The sequence below is a fragment of the Poecilia mexicana genome, unplaced genomic scaffold (assembly GCF_051168715.1).
Source record: "Poecilia mexicana isolate PSO_F unplaced genomic scaffold, ASM5116871v1 scaffold_6, whole genome shotgun sequence".
In the NCBI taxonomy this organism is placed as follows: domain Eukaryota; kingdom Metazoa; phylum Chordata; class Actinopteri; order Cyprinodontiformes; family Poeciliidae; genus Poecilia; species Poecilia mexicana.
In genome coordinates this window covers 3,515,888-3,539,740 of record NW_028263375.1, presented here as the reverse complement: position 1 = coordinate 3,539,740, position 23,853 = coordinate 3,515,888, and the positions used below count along the sequence as shown (strand labels likewise).

Sequence of the window (23,853 nt, the reverse complement as noted above, 5' to 3'; positions counted from 1 at the left end):
TCCTGCTTCTGTTCACCATTTGAGTCAGCAGCGTAACTTCTCCTCTTCCAGCTCCATGTTGTCGCTTGTTGTACCAGCAGCAAATGTTCCGGGATGACGGGCTGAAAGGATCCCGGTTCTGAGTCTGAATAGATCAACAGTCTTCTCTTCAGTTTGTTCTGCGCAACTTCAGCCAAAGGTTTTCCTGATTTCCCGTCAGTAACGCTGCGCGCCGTCAACGCGCCGTCCATGTCAGAGCAGAGGCGCAGCCAGGAATCTTGGGCCCACTGACAAAAAATTAGACTGGGAAGCCAATTACAACTTTTTGAGTCTATCTGACCCATAAAAAGCGTCACAATTTTAAAGGCTTGCATCTGCCTTGCTTTCTTTGGTCCAATACTGATAATTAGCACAATATTTACTGCTCATGAATTTTACATGCAAGAGTAAAATTCAGTCGAGTAGCGCTTCAACAGCAGGAATGTGACGTCGCTCATATCAGTGGAATAACAGAGCATGTAGGATTAAAATAATTTTTATTAATCTGATGTTTTCAAAGGGACTGAAATCTGGGTTTTTGTGAAAGCGCATGGGAAGTGAATCACTGAAATAAACCAACTTTTATCTTAAATGATCTTCAGGTGTAAAGACAGGAGACATGAGTGGATGATAAAAGTTTTTATTATTCTGTATAAAATCTGTTTGGTAACTGCATATTTCTCCACTCCTTCAGCTGGTCCAGAGTATAAAGAGGAGCAAAATGAATTCATATCAAAAATATCAGATTTGGTTTCCAGACAGTTGGCACTTTAGTTTCAAACAGGATATTTGGTTTCCATTGACCCGTCGGACATTCAGAGGTAAAGATGCCCCAAAACATGACAGATAATAAAACTGACTTTGTATCAGCCAGAGGTTCTGAGATGCTTATGAAATAAATTAGATTTAAAGTTGCTTTCTATATAAATAATTTATCTTTCACAGAAAAGCTTTCAGCCCAGAAGTCTGTTCGTTTCATCCAGGAAGGAGAGCAGAATAAATAAATCCATATTTACATGTTTAATAAAGATCAGGCACTTCTTCAGCCGCCTTCCTCCTGACTGCTGCCACGGCAACGGAGTCCTGAGTTTCACCTGATGGTGGCGCTAATGGGGGGGTGGGGGGCTTCTTACCCCACACACACACACACACACACACACATGTCCATCTGGCTCTGGGTTCAGCCTCCATTTTTGGTCTTTTCAGGGATGGTTGCTATGGAGACGGTATCCATGCACTTCTATGTAACAAGCCCATCTGGTGTTATGCGTCGTCTGGATATGCAGTGAGATGCAAACCATCACCATGGCAACGCAGAAAACTAAGCAGGCCAGAGGTCAGTGTGTGCATGCTACCAGTACTCTGGACCAGTTTGAACTGGTTCCACAGCAGATCCACCAGCAGTGAACAGGGAGAGGCTCACCTGACCCAGAGCTGGAGGAGGTATTAAACGCTGCAGATCAAACTAACGGTCAAACAAGCCGAGAAATCTCTCCAAACCCCCAGAGTCCAGAACCACCTGGCAGCAGGAAGTAGGCCGAAACACCAGAAGCACCAACTTCATGTCTGCGTCTGAAACTACAGTCAAACAAGGTGGTGGTGGTATGATGGCCTGGGCTGCTCTGCTCCTTCAGGGTCTGGACATCGGCAGAACTTCTGGAGGAGACGATCCGAAACAAAAACGTCTTCAGATGGTCTGAAATGCCACTAAATGGTGAATTAGCGTTAGCGTTAGCGCTGACTCCGTCTTCCCTCCGTCAGAACTGGCCACGCCCCCACCCTCTCCTGGCTCCACCCACTTTGGTGGGATTTTTCAGGCCGGTAGATGTTCCTTTTAATAAAACGAGATTATGTTTTAAAATCTAATTTTCATATTATTTCAGGTGATGAATGACCGACACTCATCACATTTTAATATTTATAACTGCATCAACGTGTTTGATGAGCCTGAAAACGGAGGAACAAACAGAAACAGGTGGTAATACTTTGTCCCAGCCTTTCCGGGCCTTAACGGGTCAGAACTTCATGTTTATGGATAAATATCGGGATTTTCTCCCAGCTGGACTCAGTGGAGACCTGAAGAACCTAATGGATCAGAACCAAACCAGAACGGTTCTAAAAGGCTCGGATGAAACCTGGAGATTATTCAGATTATTCAAGTGTTGCTGCCGGTTCTACCTGAGGATGCCCCCCACCCACTAAGGCATTGTGGGTAAAGCAGGACCTGGCTGCCTCAGCTCCGGAGGTCCTTCTGGTCAAAGACAATGCGGGTTGAAAGGTAGATGGCGACGGCGCCGAAGAGGGCGGAGCTAGCGATGTAGGCGGTGACGGATCTGGCCAGCTGGACGACGGCGCCCATGAAGAGCGTGGGGATGACCTGCGACAGGAGGAAGGTGCTGTCCAAGATGGCAAAGTCCAGCCCCACGCCGCGCCGCTCGCCACCCGCCTCGCCCTGCTGGAGGGGAAAGTATTCCAACCCGTCCTGCCTGTACAGAGGCGGCTTGTGGTTCTGGACCCCCCCCTCTTCCTCTGCAGGGGTCAGGTAGAGGGCGTCCTGCCCCGCCGCCACGCCGTTGCTGTGCGAGGTTCTGGGTTTCCCTGGAGACAAGTAGACCTGCAACGAGACGCAGCGATAGAACGGTTAGCACCAGTGCTACTGGGGGGCGCCAGCACCTTAACCTCACCACTGGGGGGCGCCAGCACCTTAACCTCACCACTGGGGGGCGCCAACACCTTAACCTCACCACTGGGGTGCGCCAACACCTTAACCTCACCACTGGGGGGCGCCAGCACCTTAACCTCACCACTGGGGTGCGCCAACACCTTAACCTCACCACTGGGGGGCGCCAGCACCTTAACCTCACCACTGGGGGGCGCCAACACGTACCTCCTTCTCCTTGTGGTAGTGGCAGGTCAGCGTGTACGGGACGGTCTGCAGTGTGGCGTAGGCGAAGCCGGTGAGTGCGGTCATGGCCGTCACCATGACGACGCTGCCAGACAGGCAGATGCCCAGGGCGGACAGCGTGAAGCTCACCATGCTGCCCAGGTAGACACGGCGAGGGCCGAAACGCCGCAGCAAGCGGCTCATCGCCAGAGAAAACATGGTGGACGTGGAGCACTGCAGGAACAGGCCCAGGCTGCCGATGCGGATGCCTACAACGGAGAGGACTGGGTCAGAACCATGTCAGAATCCAACCTACCAGGTGGCCTGCCGTGTTTTGTGTTAAAGATGTTAACGGGTCTCCAGCTATTGTTGACTATACTAAAACATACTGTAGAGCAGGGGTGTCCAAAGTGGGTCCTGGAGGCCCGGCATCCTGCATGTTCTAGTTCTCTCCCTGGTGGTTGGACCAACCTCCTCATCAGGTCAGTGTTCTGATTAGGCCTCTAATGAGCCATCAGGTGATGCAGGTGTGTAAAAGCAGGGAGAGAATCAGACATGCAGGATGCCGGGCCTCCAGGACCCACTTTGGACTCCCCTGCAGTAGAGGCTTAAAAAAGGCAAAACACAAATAAATATTAATATTTTTGCACTTATGTTAAATTCTAATTAAAGGGGCAGTATTCCATATTTTCCAAGCACATAGAATCATTTTATAAATCCAGTAACTATGTTACCTTCAGTTATTAAAATGTTGTATATATCAAACATAACTTTAAATAATTTTGACTTTGTAACCCAATGGCTTCAAATTGGGCCTGTGTCTCTTTAAGAAGCTCCCGCTCTTCCTTAAACTCCGCCTCCAGGAAGTCATTCCAACATGGCTATCATGTTGGAATGATAGCCATGTTGGAACATACCCTAAACCCAGGATATAAATAGCTAAGACCATAAATATCTTGGTTGGTTTTAGATTAAAATGTCGATAAATGAATTCTAGACCCTGAAATGAACTGTGCAGGCTTACAGCTGGGCCTCCAGGTTGCTGAGCCATTAACCAATCAGAGAATGAGGAGGGAGAGTCTGACCTTCATCGTACCGCTGCCGTGCCACGCTCCCCGGCGCCGCGCTGGGGACGCCGCCGTAAAGCCCCTCCCCCACGAAGTCTGTGTAGAACAGCATGAAGGACATGACGGCCATCCAGCTGCAGAGCTGCGCCGCGCACAGCTGCCTGATGACGCGCGGCACGCGGCAGTAGCTCCAGAAGATGGCGGGTATGGTGGTGCGGCAGGTGCGCAGCAGGCAGAGCAGAGGCCCCGCCCCCAGCAGCCGCAGCTTGCACCTGAGCAGAGAGAAGCAGGAGCGAGGGAGTCCGCAGCGCCCCGCCTCCCTGGCGCCACCGCCGCCGGGCTCCGGCAGCGGGCCGGACCGGGCCGGGCCCGAACAGGACGGCTCCTCAGACACCTTCATGGTGACGATGACGCTGGTGACGAAGATGAGGATGAGGAGGGAGAAGAGGCACTCGGCCTGGCCGCCCAGGTAGACGGCCAGCGGGCTGCGGCTCCAGTCCACGGCGGGCAGCAGGTAGCCCACGCAGCCGCCCACGCTGACCATGAAGGAGAACATGGCGAAGGCCCGGCCGCAGTCTTCCTCGTCCCGGTACAGGTCCGACAGCAGCGCCTCCAGCGGCGTGAAGCACACCTGGCCACAGAAGTCCAGCAGGCCCACGCCCAGGATGAGGAAGCCCACCTGGAGAAAGGCAGCAGCAGTTAGAGGACGGTTTCCCAGCATGCTCCAGGGCCCACGGGGTCCCGCCCACCTGCAGGGTCTGCTCCGCCCAGGGCAGACGGGCCGCCAGCAGGTCGGCGTTGGGGATGATGAAGAGCGCCAGCAGGACGCCCAGAGACAGCAGCCAGATGAAGGGCCGGCGGCGGCCGTAGCTGCTGTTGCACTGGTCGCTGGCCGAGCCGATCAGAGGGATGAAGAGCAGCCCCAGAACCGGGCCGATACCTGCAGACACACCGGGGAAACCACAAGCTTCACAGGGACGGACTCCGTCTGCCTAAAATCATGTTTCTGATCAGAACTTTTCCCAAAATGATCCAGTGACCGTTAGTCAGAAAGTTCATAAATATGAGTAAATGCTGCAGCCTGACCTGCAGGAAGGAATAAATGTAATGCATTTCAACACCAGCACAGAACGACATGTCCGCACAAAGAGAGCAGCCTTCAGTTGGCAGCAGATCTTATAACTGAGCAGTATTAGAAATGAGGACACTGAGTGAAACTGACGGCTTGACCTACTTTCTGAATTATGTAGCTGATTATCATCTGAGCACTTGGGGGCGCTTAGCAATAGCTGGTGAACCTTTGACAAGGCAGATGTAAGGAAAAGTGTCCTGATGGAACAGAAAGCTCAATCTCACAGTAAACGTCCATCATTCAGGACCAGAGAACATCAAAATGGCTCGTATAATTCAAAACATAATGGTTCACATATTCCATAATGTCTCAGCCTCCATCTGCTCAACATGAGCTCTTCAGAACGCCAGCATGCAGGAACCAGCGGCAAAGCAGAAAGCCAAGCAGCTCACCGAGATGTTCTGCACAATTTGTTTTTCTTTTTTTAAATCCGGATTCCAAGCGTCTCTGTTGCTCTGAGCGTTTCACTGGCAGAGCAGATTTATTCCTAGATGATAAGTTTATAGTTGATTTATTTAAAGCGGGGAGCGGACCAATCACAACGCTGGCGCCTCGCGCTGCTGCTTCATCTCTAAAGTTTACCTCTGCATGGACCACGCGCCTGCTTTCACTCAAACTGGACTCAGGCTGACCTGTGTGGATATTTACATGTTCATGTTTCTTTAGAGAACTCCACATCAAGGTAGGAGTCTAAAACCCGCCGCGTTGGCTCTGGTTGAGCAGCTCTACGTGAACCGCAGGAATAACTTGTCGTCTTTCTTTCAGCGGGTTGAGGGAGCGGTGAGAATGATTTATATCTGTGATTATGCAGCGTTTCCATCTCAACTCGCTGCCCAGCGTGTGGCGCTGTCTGCCCTGTAAAGTTCATGTCTGTGTCCCGGTTGGTCGGAGCGTTAGCGGCTAACGAACCAGTGCTAACCTCATCATGCAGGTCCAGCCCGGTGAGGAGCTTTAGCCTCGCCTCGATGTCACACTTTACGCTGGTTTTATATTATTTTAGTTTTATTTTTAGCATTTTTCCGGTTAAGCGATGCAACAAACTAAAGATGTGTCGATCAGGTTTCTTCCTGCCGTTTCCGATCACCAATACCGATCACATAATTGTTTTTTTTTTTTTATCATAACCACTACCGGTTACATTATGTGGAAAAAGGAACCATGAATTCACCTTAATTTAGACAAAAAACTTGTTTTTAATAACTTATTCCAAGAAAATAACAAAACCAGCATTTTGCTAATTGTACCATCGGTAATAGCAGTACATAATAATAATGTAAAAAGTCAAAATAAAACCTCTCAACATTGCCAATAAGTTCAAGTATAAAACTTAACATTCAAAGGCAAAAACAGGTTCCATTACAATAAACAATCCAGAGTTACTGAATGAAAACTTCCTGTTAGCATGGCGGCTAGCTGGTTACTGCTAGCTCTGATTGGCTGTTTCTGACTGAGCGGAGTAATTATGCAGAACAGGGAGGAGATCGATTATTTTTTTAGAGATTATCTGTCTCATGTTAGGACAGCAAAGTTTTAATATGTAAAATGTATTTTTAGGTTAAGATGCTGCAGCTTTAAACAGGTTCGGTGTGAGAGTCACCACCAGGTGGAGCAGAAGCGAAGCTCCGTCTGTGAAATATTACTACCTGTAGCGTAGCAGCGGTTCAACAGGAGAGCAGAACCAGCGTCTTACATCGCAGCTCGAAGACTTAAATAATTTTCCAGGTTATTTGTTTAGCTTTCTGACCGTCATGCTAATCCTGGTGAGTGTTTGTAGCTGTGCGCTGCTTTACCTGCTGTCTGATCCTCCGTATGTCTTTTTTACTGCAGTGAGCCTCGATGTAGCCAAACTCCGTCAAGTATCTCATTGTTTTTATGTCGTATTAGATTCGTTGTGTTGATGCATTTTGACCTGCTTCAATTTTCCGCCGCAACACGCAAACTTCCCCATTCACTCAGTGCGTTATAGTTCCACATCGCTTAGGATTTGTTGCTGCGCGTTTGCGCAGAGTGAAGGAAAGAGGAGACCAGCTGCACAGGCAGGTTGGAAATGAGAAGCAGGTGATGATCGGTTTGTGTGATCGGCGATTACCGATCATACACTTTTTCACGGAAATCGGCCGATTATGATCGGTGGCCGATCGATCGGCACACCTCTACAACAAACCATATCAAATCAGTTATAGTTACAGTTTACTCATTTGTATTTGTGGGCAAACAGCTCAAACTTAAAAATTAACCTCACAGCATCAGATTGTTGCTATGATAACAAAACAATCTAACTATGAATACTGTTCTTTGAACTTTTATAAAGTAAATTAGCCAAATCCTTTAAATCTTACATTTAAAATTAACAATTTAAAATCTTTTAATTTTTGTATGATGAAACCATTAAATCATATTTAGCAGCATTGATAATCTCAATAAACAAATGTTACATTTATTTATCTGTGGTCTGTGTCGAAAGTCTCATCCTGTAAAAACTACAGGAAGTCTTCATCTGCATTGGCTCCATTCCTGAACTGCTGACAGGGGCCACACAAAATCATTTCAAGGCCCACAAATGGCCCCTGAGCTGCACTTTGGGAACCACCTAAATAGAATCTGTGATGGAGGCTATGATCTGCTGAAGTTTGTGTCCCAGTGAGAAAGTAAACAACAAAAGTGAGTGATAAAAAGTCTGTTAGACCTCACTGTGGTCAGACTACCTGGAGCCTCTCACCAAAATAAAGAGCTTTAAAAAAATCACAGGCTTTGAGTTCAGTGGAGGACAAAACAGAACAACTTCAACCACCAATAAATGTCCCAAGTTTTAAGTTTCCTTGTACAAAAAGAAAGCGTCTGAACGCCAACGGTGAGGATCAGAGCAGATGGATCGGTGCAGCTCTGATGGACCTTCTGCATCTTCCTGCTACTCTGAGTGTAGCAGACAAGTCCTGAGTGAAGCCCCGCCCACCGCCCTAATATGGGCGTAGACCATCACTTGTTACCATGAGAGCAATCAGCAGCTATCAGATTCAGCATCAGGACCGAGACGCTCAGATTTACTTTATCATCATCATAATGTTTCTGAAGCAACGGCTGCTGAATAAAAACAGCAGAATCGGGTTTTCTGTCCCTTCTCTAGACGAACAAATAATGATTAAAAAGTATTTAAAATTGAATCTCAGTCGTTTTTGACCAATCAGAGCCCAACAAACAGACTGATTGGTTCATCAGGAAAACACTGACATTAAATGGGAACATAAAACTTCTGTTTGTAAACAGTTTGTGTTATTATGACCTCTAAAATAGAAATGCTCCTGATGGTGCTAAATGATATAATTTTTGCTCATCAGAAACTTGTTAGTAAATTCAGAGACTTTGGTTTTAGATTCCTAATTTTTACATAAAGGTGTAGCTTTATGTAAATGCTTAAGCAGCAGTTTAATCAGCACTGATGCTGATAAATCATGTTAGTGTTTTTATTGTGGCTGTGTAACGGAGAGGTCAGAGGTCGATCTGAGAGTCTCACCCAGCACCATGGTCATGTAGCGCTCCTCCACCCCTGCCTCCAGCAGCAGCGGGGGAACGTAGGTGATCCCAGCCGCCACGCAGATCTCCAGGCCGCAGGTCAGCGAGTTCAGCAGCAGGAGGCGCCCCTGGGAACGCCACCCAGACATCGCCTTACCGCCCCCTACTGGGGACCAGGCGAAGGGAGGAGCTTAGGGTGGGTGAGGTCCAGGGGGTGGGAGGGACAGCAGCAAAAACAGGAAGTTGTCCCAGACCGTCTGGAGGACTCATCTTCTTCTCCTCATCGTGGGTCTGAGGAGCAGAAGAAGAAGGAAATCAGAGAGGCTCAGATATCAGGATCAGACCTCTGGTTCTGGACGGCCGGACCAGATCGATTGTTTTATTTCGCCTGATAGATTCGATAACTTCAATGCACAGCATTCTGGGAGATGTAGGCAAAGGAAAGGCTTTAGCCGCTCAACCTCTCTCAGCGAGCTAAGCTACCTGGGCAGCATCAACTAACTCACTCTCTCTGGTTGCCTAGCAACCCACTCTGTGGGTTCCTAGTAACAACACATTGAGTAACTTGTGCAGCAGCAGTTTAATGTTTCGTCACCGCGCCACAAAGCTGTATAAAAATAAAAAACTACAGTGTGGAGAGAAAACTGGATAAAACAGAAAAGGTCTCGCCTCTAGTTTAACAGAATTTCAGATATAAAAACCAACAACTCCCGTATTTCTTGGACTATAAGCCGCTACTTTTTTCCCACACTTTGAACCATGCGGCTTGTAGCCCGGTGCGGCTTATATATCTACGTTTCCAGTTTGTAGATGCAGCTTATGGCGAGGTGCGCTCTACCATCCGGAAAATACGGTAGTCAATAATTATCAATATTGACTGATAACTTTATAAGCAACACATTTTTAAAAATAGTTTTTAATCTGTTAAGTGTTTTCCTATCTATTCATCTTTCCAGAGTTTCTCTGATCATTCATTAAGGTTCTTTAGAAATCTGGACTGTGGACGCCAACTTTAGCATTAGCTGCTACATGTTTAGCATTTAGATGCTATTTTATGCTAGCATAGGTTTGGATACGCTAAGTCGGAGAGGAGCCGCTCCAAGGCAGACCACAGGCTTTCTCAAACTGTGGTCCCCAGACCAGTTGGGGTCCTCAGCCTGAGAAACACTGGCAGAGCAGAAACATGCGAAGGTTCCAGCTTGGACTTTGGTATGAACTCTGCTGAACCCTGATGGACTCGGTCATGTGGCTGAACTTTGACCTGGTCTTCACTGGACTCTCTGTATCTCCATCATTCACTGAAGAGTAGGTTGCTTCAAAGCCAGCAGACTGTGGAGTGTCTCCTGACTGGATATAACCTTTGACCCCTTCAGCAGCTCAAACAATCAGATTTTAACTGAAATATGTTATTATTCAATAGCGGAGTTAAAACAATGAAGTCCAGTCAGCAGCCAGCAGAGGCTCCAGCAGTGAAGCCCCTCTCACCCCACACCGTTACCCCTCTCACCCCACACCGTTACCCCTCTCACCCAACCGTTACCCCTCTCACCCCACACCGTTACCCCTCTCACCCCACACCGTTACCCCTCTCACTCCACACCGTTACCCCTCTCACCCCACACCGTTACCCCTCTCACCCCACACCGTTACCCCTCTCACTCCACACCGTTACCCCTCTCACCCCACACCGTTACCCCTCTCACCCCACACCGTTACCCCTCTCACCCAACCGTTACCCCTCTCACCCCACACCGTTACCCCTCTCACCCCACACCGTTACCCCTCTCACTCCACACCGTTACCCCTCTCACTCCACACCGTTACCCCTCTCACCCAACCGTTACCCCTCTCACCCAACCGTTACCCCTCTCACCCAACCGTTACCCCTCTCACCCCACACCGTTACCCCTCTCACCCCACACCGTTACCCCTCTCACCCAACCGTTACCCCTCTCACCCCACACCGTTACCCCTCTCACCCCACACCGTTACCCCTCTCACTCCACACCGTTACCCCTCTCACTCCACACCGTTACCCCTCTCACTCCACACCGTTACCCCTCTCACTCCACACCGTTACCCCTCTCACCCAACCGTTACCCCTCTCACCCAACCGTTACCCCTCTCACCCCACACCGTTACCCCTCTCACCCAACCGTTACCCCTCTCACCCAACCGTTACCCCTCTCACCCAACCGTTACCCCTCTCACCCCACACCGTTACCCCTCTCACTCCACACCGTTACCCCTCTCACCCCACACCGTTACCCCTCTCACCCAACCGTTACCCCTCTCACCCAACCGTTACCCCTCTCACCCCACACCGTTACCCCTCTCACTCCACACCGTTACCCCTCTCACTCCACACCGTTACCCCTCTCACTCCACACCGTTACCCCTCTCACCCCACACCGTTACCCCTCTCACCCCACACTGTTACCCCTCTCACCCAACCGTTACCCCTCTCACCCCACACCGTTACCCCTCTCACCCCACACCGTTACCCCTCTCACCCAACCGTTACCCCTCTCACCCCACACTGTTACCCCTCTCACCCAACCGTTACCCCTCTCACCCCACACCGTTACCCCTCTCACCCCACACCAAACTGGCTGACCCTTTTTCCATTTTTTTAAAGGCTTTGTTGGCTCTAGTGAGCTTTATTTGATAGTTAATTGACAGGAAACTGTGTAATGAGAGAAGTGGAAAGACAGGCAGCAAAGGTCACCAGGCCGGGAATCGAACCTGCGACGGCCGCGTCGAGGACTAAGGCCTCCATACATGGGTTGTGCTTAACCCCTGCACCACCACAGCACACCCACCTTTTCCACTTCTTCCATAAACCTGCAGTTTTGGCTCTGCAATAGTTCACACATAAATATCTCACTATCTGTTCAATTCATCTATTGCATTGTTGAGATTTGTATTTTTTTGGCCCATGTGACCAAAGTATGTACACCCTGAGAGGAACAGGGCCTGCAGGGGGCGTGGCCTCGCCCAGTTCGGCATGTTATGCCGAGTTGTTTAATTCAAAGCTTTATTACAGTGACAAAGCCTACTTGCATCATATTAATTATCTGTCATAGTAATGCATAAGAAGCCAATTCTCAGGACATGTGGGTGATATGGACTTCAAAATTAATCGTCATATGTGATGGTACTAGTAGAATGTCAATAAAAACGATTTAAAAACGACTTTGTGAGAACAAAGTTCAAACATCCATGTTTGAACTTTGTTCTCACAGACGTCCCTCAGGACAGCTGTGTGTCCAACGGTGTCCTGATAAGCTGCAGCGTTTTGCCTATCTGCAGCTTTCTGCTGCCTACCGTTACCATGAACGCAGCGCTGTGGACCGGCCGACCGTTCCGGCTCGCTGGTAACCATGGTTACGCCCCGTCAGGCCCAGCGTGTCCGTAAGAAGCTGCATGCAGCCTGAAAATGGAGCCAGTGGAGGCTGAAGGTCAGGAACCAGGGAGGAGGAGCCACCAGGAGGCGCTGCAGCAGATCGACCAGGACCCAAAGGAACATGCTAATGTCCTGCAGCAGAGGCCAGAGACGGCGCCCCCTGTCTGCAGACAGGTTGTCCTGCTGTCCAGCTCAGTCAATGAGTCCAAAATGTTTCCTTCAACCAAGACTGATCCGAATTAATTGCTTTCATTTCTCTGGTTTCCGTTTGTTTTAGTGCTTTCTGCGTACGTCCCAGTACCGTCTCCACGGCAATGTCAGGACATCCTGCACTGTTACAAAATGGAGGCTGACAGACAGTAAAAAAAACAAAAAAACACATTCGCCGATTCTGAGTTTCAGTAAATCTGGATTCTTGTGATTTTTTTCTCTTGTTAAACACGGAGATCCTGTTGGTCCATCAGATCCAGACCCAAGTTCTGATCCAGGACCACCACTGCTGCTACACCGCCACTCAGGACTGAAGAGTCCATCGGCGTTCCTGATGTTTTCCCTTCCTTCATCGGGACTGAAGCGCGGTCCGCTCTGCCTCTGGATCCTCGGCTGCTTCAACATGTAAACGCAGAAACTAAAGTACTTCATCTGATTATGTCTTCCAAGGGTCCATATTTGCTTTTACTTCATTCTATGGGACAAAATAAATTGTTTATGGTAAGAAGTTGAGGAAACTTAGGCATTTCTCTACATAAAGGTCAACGTGTAACAACATGATCTTATTAATTTAATGGAGGCAATAAAGTCCAAAACTTGGAAGTAAACTCTCTAAAGTTGAGGAGAGAAACCATCAGCTGAGTTTAATAAATACTAATAAGGACTTTATTCCTTCTGTCCAACATGGAGTTCAAACCCATCCTTAAAACGACAGGGCACTAAGGCTGGGGCCCGGGGGGCCACGGCCCCTCACGTCTGGGGAAGACTAAATGAATATCCATCATCAGCAGAATAACAGAAAAATGTCATCTGCAGGAATCCATCCTTCCTGGTTTTAAGTTGCCCAAACATTCAGTTTCCTGGGTGGAAACATTCACTGGAACATTCAGAACCTCATAAAAATCTGTTTCATTATTTACCAAATTCCACTTTTTCCATCTTGACCATATTAATTAAGTCAGAAAGTGGTTAATCACGGCATGAATTAGGAGCCAAATGTCCACATTTCCTATTAGCGACGCTGTGGATCAGCAGAACGCTGAACTGGTTTACTGGTTTAAAAGGATTTCCCCTGAATTGCTTTAAACATTACGTGCAAAGCTGGAATCTCATTTTTCACACTATAAAAGAAAATCAAACACTTAAAATGTTAAGAGTTCAACTCATCACTAAATATTCGTCACATTAAAATCCCTGCAAACAGTAATGACTTGTGCTGCTTCTTTTTTAATTTTCTGACCAGACGTCGCCATCATCTAGCAACATGCTGGTGTTTCTGTGTTTAGCTGTCAGGTTGCAGCAGCGCTTTGGCCCTGAACCCAAAGAGGAGCCACGTTTGATTCTCTTTCCATAATAATATCTAATGGTTCTGCACAGAGCAGCAAACCTCAAATGAACGGATTTATTTAAACGATTCAGAGCTGGCAGCAGGACCCGCTACTGCTAGCTAGCTCCACGTTTCTGATAGGACTCTGCTCCAATAGTGGTCGTCATGGATACCGGCGCCACCAGCTGACCGACTCCTGACTGGATCAGGACTGGATCGGGACTGGATCAGGACTGGACTGGATCGGGACTGGATCAGGATTGGACCTGGACTGGATCTGGACTGGATCAGGACTGGACCTGGACTGGAACGGGACTGGATCAGGATTGGACCTGGACTGGAACGGGACTGGATCAGGACTAGACCTGGACTGGACCTGGACTGGATCAGGACTGGACCTGGACTGGAACGGGACTGGATCAGGATTGGACCTGGACTGGAACGGGACTGGATCAGGATTGGACCTGGACTGGAACGGGACTGGATCAGGATTGGACCTGGACTGGAACGGGACTGGATCAGGACTAGACCTGGACTGGACCTGGACTGGATCAGGAGTGGACCTGGACTGGAACGGGACTGGATCAGGATTGGACCTGGACTGGAACGGGACTGGATCAGGACTAGACCTGGACTGGACCTGGACTGGATCAGGAGTGGACCTGGACTGGAACGGGACTGGATCAGGACTGGGTCAGGACTGGATCAGGACTGGACCTGGACTGGACCGAGACTGGATCAGGATTGGACCTGGACTGGAACGGGACTGGACCAGGATTGGACCTGGACTGGAACGGGACTGGACCAGGATTGGACCTGGACTGGACCAGGAGTCCTTGGTGGATTAGAACCATCAACCAGAAATGTTTTGATCAACTCCAGGGTTTATTGCTGCTGCAACATGGGATTTGTATCTTTTTAAACCCAGATGCCTCCTCTAAAACTACAGACCACATGACCATTATGTTTCACTGAAAACCAATTAATACCCGTTTAGATCATTTAAATAATTTTCAATGTTGGGAATTATGTATTATTTAAAAATCTCAAATTAATCAAAATGTTTCTTCCACTTAACTTTCCTCCAGATTTCAGACAAACAGACATTTCTCCTGGAAAGTCACTCCTGATTCAAGCCACTTCCTGTCGGTGTTTCTCAGTTCCGGTAATCAGGCCCCCTGCCCTGCATGCTTTAGGCGTTTCCCTTCTGCTACACACCTGATTAACAGGTCGCAGTACTGATGGCTGCAGACGAGGTCATGCAATCATTTGGATCAGATGTTCTAGAATAGAGGCACATCTAAAACATGCAGAGCAGGACTGGAATTGAGAAGCTCTGTGTTAGACTGACGATGTCATGATTGAGAAAAATTGAAGAAAGACAAAGCTCTTCCTCAACAGCTCTCAGTCTCTCTCTGGTTTCAGTTGAGAAGCTCACTTCACACAGACATGTTGAGGGAAATGGACCCATGTTCTTTCCAACTACTGCTGAGCTTCACTTTCTTTTCCATCGCTGTCGTCAGTCTTACTAGATACGATGCTCTCACAGCTACCTGTAACATTCATGCATCACTAATTCTCTCGTTTTAATGTAAAATGCTCTGTACCTACTGCCATCTAGTGGTAAGAAAATTACATGATTACGCCGCTAGCCACTACTAACCATGGTTTCGTTCACACAGAGTTTATGTGCAGCGGTTGTATTTCCCTCCTGTAGTGGCAGCTCAACAGCCCTCAACTTAAAAGCTGCATCACATGAGTTTGAAAACACTTCGTCGTGCCTGCTGCTAGCATGTGGTTGTTCTAAATGAAAATTAACGCGTTCTTCTTTGATCTGCAATTTTAACTTCTAATGATTCACTTCCTGCTAGAGAGCCCCCTGGTGGTTGAAGAAAAATACACAGAAAAGCTGCACCGGGCTACAATCCGCATGGTTCAAAGTTTAGGAAAAAAGTAGCAGCTTATAGTCCGGAAAATACGGTACTGTAGGTGAAATTCAATAATTTCCACGGCACACCTGACGATCACCCACGGCATACTAGTGTGCTGCGGAACAGTGGTTGAAAAACACTGTCTTAGGGCTACCCTGTTGAAATCAAATCATTTTAAATCTCCAGGTTGTCACAGAGCTGCAAAATGTCCCCAGAATGGACCCAACCGGACCACTCACCTAAACCTAAACTAACCCAGCCCTCGATTATTCTATCAAGAATTGATTAATCTGCAGATTTTTTTATTTAAGCACTTAAGCTAATTTCATACAATATTAAAAATATGTAACAAAAATAAATATAAATAATTCTGTTCCTTTTTCTAAACAAGACAAATTTTAATTTACTGCCGAAAATGCAGCAGCAGCACGTAGTTTAAGCTGGGTCATACAGTGTAAATACAGTAAATAAAAACAGTGTAGAGTGGATTTGGTGACTATTTTGTCAATTAACTGATTAATAACTGGATAGAAAAATTTGTTTATTAGGAGATCTTTACATAATGTGAACTGGGTGAGCTAAAACTGCCACTAGACTTCTCCCAGCTGCCAGAGCAGACTGCCAGTATTACAGAAGGGAAGGGTTAGGCCGCCGCCACACAGCCTTCAGAGCTCTGCTGCCAGACTCAGGAGAGGCGACAGCACTCACACTGATCCCAGGCCAGCTCCGGAGGACGGGAACCAGATGACCTGGCACTGCAGAAGGGCTGGGGGGGGGTCGGCTTCAACCTCCCGGCCTGAAGAGAGCTCCCAATGCCTGACAGGAAGCTATTGGGTTATACTGGTGGAATACTGGAGTAATAATGGCTTAATAATGGTGTAATAATAGTGTAATAACGGGGTAATAGAGTAATAATCAGGGGTGAAAGTAGGGGGCTACGGTCGGGTACTGTGTACCCCTAAAAGATTTAGCGGGGTCACGCAGTACCTGCAAGAGAGGGGAGCGGCTGTCTGCTGTAAAACATCAACGGGTTCACTGTGCAGCCGTGACTGATTAGTTTTTCAAGAACAATCTAAAACACGACTTAATAAATAACCTTTTTCCCAGTGACAAACTGACCAGCAGGTCCTCTGGCTGCTTATCAAAACGTTCAGAACTTTATTAAAGAACAACAACAAAATGTGTTCAAATTAATGACCCAACAACAATAATAATCTGTGATTATTGTTTCTACACGGTGTTGCGCAATTCTGTGCGTTTCGGTTCCATTACCAAAGCAACGAGCAGAGCAGGAGTTAAAAATGAACTAATCAACCACCGCTGTGTTCAGGGAGGATTATTAATGATCGCAAAATAAATATCAAGCCTGAAAACCTGATATCATAACGGACTGAATGTTTTTAATGTAATCTCTGGTCGGCTTGTGGAGCGCAGGAGGTTGCCATGGCAACGGGTGTGTTTAAATGACAGAGAGAATAAAAAGGTGCGATTGGTTTAGAGTTGATCACCTGTTCAGGTTGTTTTACCTTTGCTGTGGCGAATCACAGCTGCTGTAGTTTCTGATCGGTCAATAAACGACAAACTTGGACCGATGACCTCGTTCTTTGTGAGTATACGTCATTTACAACAAACATCAAACACGGTAAATATGTTTCATTAAGTATTTAACAAACAAATGGCTTCTACCGCAATAATTATGTGAAATTAAATTGTCTAATATAATAAAAAATAGTTTGGTGCTGTCGGGCTCAGAGTCTGAGAGGCTTTTCCTTTATCAAACAATTATTTTTTTGGCCTCTTATTTAGTGAAAATATTGATGTTGAGATTTTCTCCAAAATGATAACAGTGGGCTGAGGGAAATACAGCTTTATTATGTAGCAATTCAAGAGCTAACCAGCTTTTATCGCTTCGAAAAAAAATTAATCAGCACAGAAACTCCAAACCACACAAAGAAGGAATATGTGTGTGTGTGTGTGTGTGTGTGTGTGTGTGTGTGTGTGTGTGTGTATTTATTTATTTATTTTTGTCATAGTACCCCCAAGAATTTAAAACTACTTTCACCCCTGGTAATAACGGGGTAATAATAGAGTAATACTAGAAAATTCCTGCAGAAATTTTAAGGGGCCTGCCAAAGTGTGACCGTCGGTTTGGACCCAGCGTTCCGATGCTAAAAATTAGCCTTAATTCTAAAGAAAGCTTCAATGTAGTCAATAACCTGTGGAGAGTCAGAACCATGTGGACTAAGCTGTACTTGTACCATTCAGTATGTTGCATACGGTAAAATTAGCCAAAATGCTAATAATAGCATGAATGGTATCAGTAGAATGTGGGGTATCACCACCATGATGTCACCCATTGACTCAGTCCAATCAGTATTCTAAACATGGCTAATAAGTAAATAAATTGGCTAAAAGCTTATTTTAGGTAAAATGCTAATGCGTGCAAGGAAGTGCACTAGTGGGTGGCAGTGAAATGCTAATGTTTGTGCTGATGTTAATGAACTGCCTTGCTGTGCAAGGCAGTTCACTATCCTGAGAAAAAAAACATAAAAAAAGATTGATATTATTGCACCACCTATGGCGGTGCACTTTCGTGAGTGGAATTTGCAGAGTTTTATTTTGAAACTTTCAGTAAACTCAATTTTCATAACCACACTAATCCAATGTGTGACAGTGGTTTGGTTAATCCACCTGTATAATGCCCAAAACAGGAAGTAGTTCTAACTGCCAGCTCAGCCCTCCTCTGTAATAATTGAGTGTTCCGCCATGTTGTAGTTCTGACCTTCTGCTCTGCCCTCTGTATTAAAGTGTTCCGCCATGTTTAGAACTACAGAGTCTTTGTAGTCCAAACCCCAGCAGTCCTCCCTATCTCTGCATTCTGTTGCTATAGTGATGAAAGTGCCCTGTGTGTGTCAGGCTTATCTAACTTTATGAGACACCTAGTCAGTTTTAATGAAAAAAGCAGTCCGAACGACTGCTTCCCGTTCAGGATCCGTAAGGCCGATCCAAAAACCGTTTGAAGCATATGAGAGGGCTATTTGTCGTCTCCGATAGTAGAGCGATTCATATCTGTAGCTCATTCACAGTAATTACAGTGATGAGAGAAAAAAGGTGTGCGCTGAGCTCAGAAATTTTTCAGAAAAGTCTGAAAATGAATGGTGGAGTGCCTGAAGGTACCCTGTCACTTGATTTTGCTCTGAAGCACCTTGACAGAAAACCGTCAGCCCTAGAGAAATTTCGAAGACATTTTACCGGAGCAGGCATGCGTATCAATGTCATGACCGACTTTCATACCGATAGACCAATTTTTGCACCCATGAGAGCGATTTCAAAATTATTTTGGGGTCAAAATTCCACTCTTTTTCTCACTCTAAAAAAGCGGCAGTTGGTGTCAGTTACACTCTGTGTTTCGGCAGTTGGAAATTTCGCTCGTTTTTCGCTTTTTACGTCGCCATCGTAACTCCGATCCCCAATAAAAATAATAGCTCCCTTCTCGGCATCGAGCCGCACGATTTGATACCACCTTTGTGGGTGGGCACGCAGCGGTACGAGCCGCATTAACAGTGATGGAAGAATAATAAATACGGAAGAATAAAGAGACATTCTATTGGGTGTAGAACAATAGGTGCCTCCATGCATTGCTATGGGCAGGCCCCAATTATTACGGCCTCATCAAGGATGGAGATGCTGGGGAGAACAGAACCGACTCAGAGCTCTGTGGAATGGTGCCAGAGGAACTGTCTGCAGATCAACACAGCAAAAACAAAAGAACTTGTGGTGGACTTCCCCAGGTCCAAACACTCTCCTCTGTGCCAGTGAACATTCAGGGAACGGACATTGAGATCGTGAGGTCCTACAGGTACCTGGGTGTTCACCTTAACAACAAGCTGGACTGGACTGACCACACAGCTGCCCTCTACAAGAAAGCACTGAGCAGACTGCATCTCCTGGGGACACTCAGGTCCTTCAGTGTGCGGGGGGCTCTTCTCAGGACCTTTTTGATGCTGTGGTGGCATCAGCCATCTTTTATGGAGTGGTCTGTTGGGGCAGCAGCATCTCCACTGCTGACAGGAAGAGACTGAACAAGATCCTCAGGAAATCCAGCTCTGTCCTGGGGTGTCCTGTTGACCCAGTGGAGGTGGTGGCAGACAAGAGAATCTCTCCTCTGTTTTCGGCAGACGATCTCAGTGTTTGAATCTCTGCCTTCAGCGACAGGTTTCTTTGAGTTTACATTGAAAATCCTGAGATGCCCTTCTGACCTTCTGAGCTCCAACAGAATGAGGAAGCAGGCAGCAGCTGCAGTGAATCTGGAGCTCCAGTTACACCAGAGGTCTCATTCTCGCGGCCCGTAGGACGATGTCTGGTGGCCCCACCGTGATATGAAAGTATAATATTAGTGCGGCCCACAGGGTGAGGGCCCTCTAAAGGGAGTCCCGCCCGCTGTTCTTCGTCATGGCTGACATTCGGTGCTAGGCTAAGCTACACTGACTTCATGCACACTACGCTTGTAACAATAGTGCGGCAGATGATGGACCGGTCCGGTACCAGTTTTCCTTCCCTGCAGTCGCCATTCCGATACTTTCTACCATTAATGCCAGGATCAAACACAGAGAACGGCGACGGGCTGCTCGTCATCCGCCGCCTGTTTGACAAGTAGAAGCGGTGATGATGTCACGTGTCGAGACGTTCTCCATACGTTGCTAGCTGGCTAAAGACTTCTATGAAACATAGAACCGGAGCGACGCCAAGTGGAATAAAGTAAATTTTGTCACACCCTCATCATGTCTTTGTCAATCCACAGAGTGCAGTTCATGTATTGGAGAAATAATTAAATGTTGATGACATTTGGGGATATCTTTTAAATGTTTTTTGTGGAATCCTTTATGCGGCCCAGCCTCACCCAGACTCTGCCTCCAGCAGATATTAATAACAAATCATCTATAATGTTTTATCTGAAAAAATAATCAAAAAGAAACTGAATGGCTGATTTTCTTAATGAACTTTAAAAAAAACACTCATTAAATAATGTTAAATATTTAAATCAACTTGGGATTAAGAAAATACTAGTAATTTTTGTGTTAATTTCACAAAAAACAAAACAAAACAATTAAAAGCCGATCATTGTATGATAGGTTTTCCTCTGTCAGTAGAATGAATCAGTGACTTTGATTCATCAACTTCCTCTGGACGTTTGAGCTTAATATCTATTCAACATACCAAATTAGATTTAAATTGAATTTTCTGATGTCTCTTTGGCCCAATAAAGGCATTATTGTAAGTTAATTAACTGATATTATTTCTAATTACCAATCAAAGATCGCTTGCGGAACATTTCACGGTAATTAGGGATGAGTCACACGGACTAAAAGTCTCACTGATCTCCTTCAAACCTGCTCAATTAAAAGTTTCACACTTGCTTTTTTTTCTGGTAAAATACTCTAACAATCATAAATGTTGTGCCGGTTCGGTTCAGTACCAGCAGGATGGTGGGTCTGTTCATCGAAACAGCGGCACTTTCAGCCCTGAGGAGTTTGTAACTTTCCACGGGGGTCTCCTCACCACGACCCCCAGACCTCCATGTGTCAAACAGAGGGCTACGGCGACCCTCCACACGGACAAGAACCTTTCCTCGGGTCCGGTTCGGATCACTTTCTGCCATCATGGCACTAACAGGCGCGTCAGCGAGCACGGAGCCCGGTGTTCGGCGCTGCCGAGCGGACAAACTTCCAGAAAGCACCACGCTGCGGCGGCTGGAAGCGGGCTAACCGGACACCTTTTAGCCGCAGGCTCCACCGCTATCCCACACGTCTACTGCGGGTCTCAGCCGAACCACCGAACCGGGTTTAAAGGAGAAAGACGGCACTGAGCGACCATATATGGGTTAAATGATGAATCTGTAGCCTGCGGTTTGAAGGCGGCGGATGGTTGGAAAAAGACTCAATGAACAAGTTTCAACACTAACGAAAAGTACCGAACAACGAGCAGCCCGGGGTTTAAATGAGACCGGTACCTTCACAGATGGGATTCTGAACCGTGGTGATGGACTTTCCAGAGACGAACCTTCTCCGTGGACTCTGCGGGGCTTCTGGAAATCCACGCCGCGACTCGCTCGCTCCAGACGGCTGTTGCTCAACTTCCAGCGAGCCAACTGCCCAGCTGTGACAACAGCCGTCAAGCTACTGTTGCTGCGGAAAGCGACATCCGGCGAGGTTTTTCAAAATAAAACCACGTAGATGAAACGACGCTTTATTCACTGATTAATAAACAAACTATTAAGCAGATGCCTCCGTGATTCTACATATATGTAAGAAACATCAACTTTCACATTAAACAAGAGGCACTGCAGTAAATGTTAAATGATCTCACAACTGCCGTCAACAAGCTTTTCTTTTCTTTTGTAAGCCAAAAAAATGTGGCCCCCAACCGGAAGTGGTAACAAAAAGCTGATAGAAAATTACAGGAATGAATGCAAACAAGTAAATACCACCAGGACCTGGTTTACTCATGCTTTAACATAATCCAGTACAATCAGGCAGACGATGCTATTTTTAGAAGTCAAATAATTAAAAAAGGAGCCCAATATGTTATGATAATAAGATTTAAATTTATAATTATAACTTTGAAAGTTAAAATTATGGGTTTATGTCTGTTAAATCTGCCTTTGGAAGTCAAAGCATAACATAGCATCCCAAAATGGGCACTTTAAAAGTTGACATTTTGACTAGTCATAATTTTATGGCTCAATATCATGACTTTGAATGTCAAATTATGACTTTTCTCATAATTGTGATTTTAAGTCACAGTGTGAGTTTTCATCCTCAAAGATTGCAGTCAAGTTTACTTTGAAACTCCTAATTATGACTTTTGATCTTAATGTTATGGGTTTTGTATGTTCTAAATAAAACTTTGAAGCTCAAAATTAAGACTTAATTCTAATCTTGACTTTAAAGCTAATTAATTTTACATCCAAAGTTGAAAAGTGAAATTTAAATATAGCATGGTGTTTGTATTTTAACTCTAAATAAAACTCAGTGTTGTTACCAAAGCAGAAAACTAGCACTGCTCATCACCCAAACATACCACACCCACTGGCAACACAGAGGTGGCAGCATCATGCTGTGGGAAGCAGGTGGGAGGTGGTGGGGAGATGGATGGAGCTAATCAGGATGATCCTAGAGGAAAACCAGCAGAGGAGCTGAGACTGGGGTCAAAGTTCACCTTCCAGCTGAACAACCAACCTGAAGACTCAGAGATATGTGTAGATCAGAGCTGATCCAGGAATTAGAATGGCCTAGTCAAAGGCCAGATCTGAATCCAACTGAAAATCTTGGGAAACACTTGAAAGCTGATGTTCTCAGATGTTTTCGATCCATCTGGCAGAGCTGAAGATGTTCAGACCTGCAGCCAGAGGAGGCGCTACTGAGTTCTCACACTATATTAGCTTCCTTTTTATTTTTTCTCTTTTCTCATATTTTCCCTTTAATAATAGTAATTTCTGCTACTTTTTAAAAATCATACTTTGACTTATTTTCCTCCATATATTCCCTCTTTGGATTTTCTCCACTTCTGTTTTCTCCTTTGCATTTACAGATTTCTTTGTTCTTTTTTCCTCTGAATCTTTTTAAGAGCTGAAATAAAAACTGGGAGGAGATTCAGGTTCAGCTGCTCTCCTAGCGGTCAACGCTGGCCAACTCTGCAGGCTTTCCTTCCCACTTGTGGTCACAAAAGCTGACTCTGGATCTCCTCCCAACTTTTTCATTTTAGCTCGTAAAGAGAAGGAAAAGAAAAGAGAACATGAGAAAAATTATCTGTAAATAAATGCAAAGGAGTGGAGAAAATGCAAAGAAGAAATATTGGGAGGGAAAGTTAATGTGTGATTTAAAAAAGTGACAGTAAACTAAACAAAACTGAAATACTGAAAAATGGAAAAAATTATGTACTGAAATAATAAAAGGCGGCAATGAAATGAAAGATTAAATCATAGCTAATGTTCGGTTACGTCCAGAGAGTAAACCGCAGAAATGATTCTTATTGGAAGTAGCAGATAAAAATAAAGAAGTGAAGTTCTGTGTTTCATGAAGAACCAGGCAGCAACACAAACACAGGACCTTCCTGTGACCTTGGAGCCGCTCCTCCTGAGAAAGCATGTGGTGACAGTGGAAGGAAACAACTCAGTTTAACAGGAGCAAACCTGGACCAGAGCTGGTGGAGCAGAACCAGAACCGGTGTGAGCAGCAGGGACTTCATCAGTGGCTTCTTAAAGAAACATGACTAAACAGGACAGAGCCAAGTCACACCAGAGCCTGGAGCGATTTAGTGTTTCACTCCCATCTCCGCGGTGAAACAGAGCCAGGTTTTATCAAACAGG

At 46.2% G+C, this 23,853-nt stretch overlaps 1 protein-coding gene across 2 annotated transcripts; it reads right to left on the bottom strand.

Annotated features, from left to right (window-relative positions):
* Positions 1-642: 642 nt before the first annotated feature.
* On the bottom strand, positions 643-21,776 carry LOC106908393 (solute carrier family 45 member 3). Of its 2 annotated transcripts, none has more exons than XM_088006091.1 (6): positions 21,496-21,776; positions 8,613-8,902; positions 4,719-4,909; positions 3,988-4,648; positions 2,906-3,171; positions 643-2,632 (listed from the first exon to the last, which is right to left on the bottom strand). In XM_088006091.1, exons 2-6 carry the CDS (start codon positions 8,758-8,760, stop codon positions 2,252-2,254), a joined length of 1,647 nt encoding a protein of 548 aa, XP_087862217.1. In that variant the 5' UTR covers positions 8,761-8,902; positions 21,496-21,776; the 3' UTR covers positions 643-2,251. The 2 variants fall into 2 exon arrangements, with proteins under 2 accessions (XP_087862217.1, XP_087862218.1); XM_088006092.1 differs by having other exon boundaries at positions 21,546-21,776.
* Positions 21,777-23,853: the final 2,077 nt, after the last annotated feature.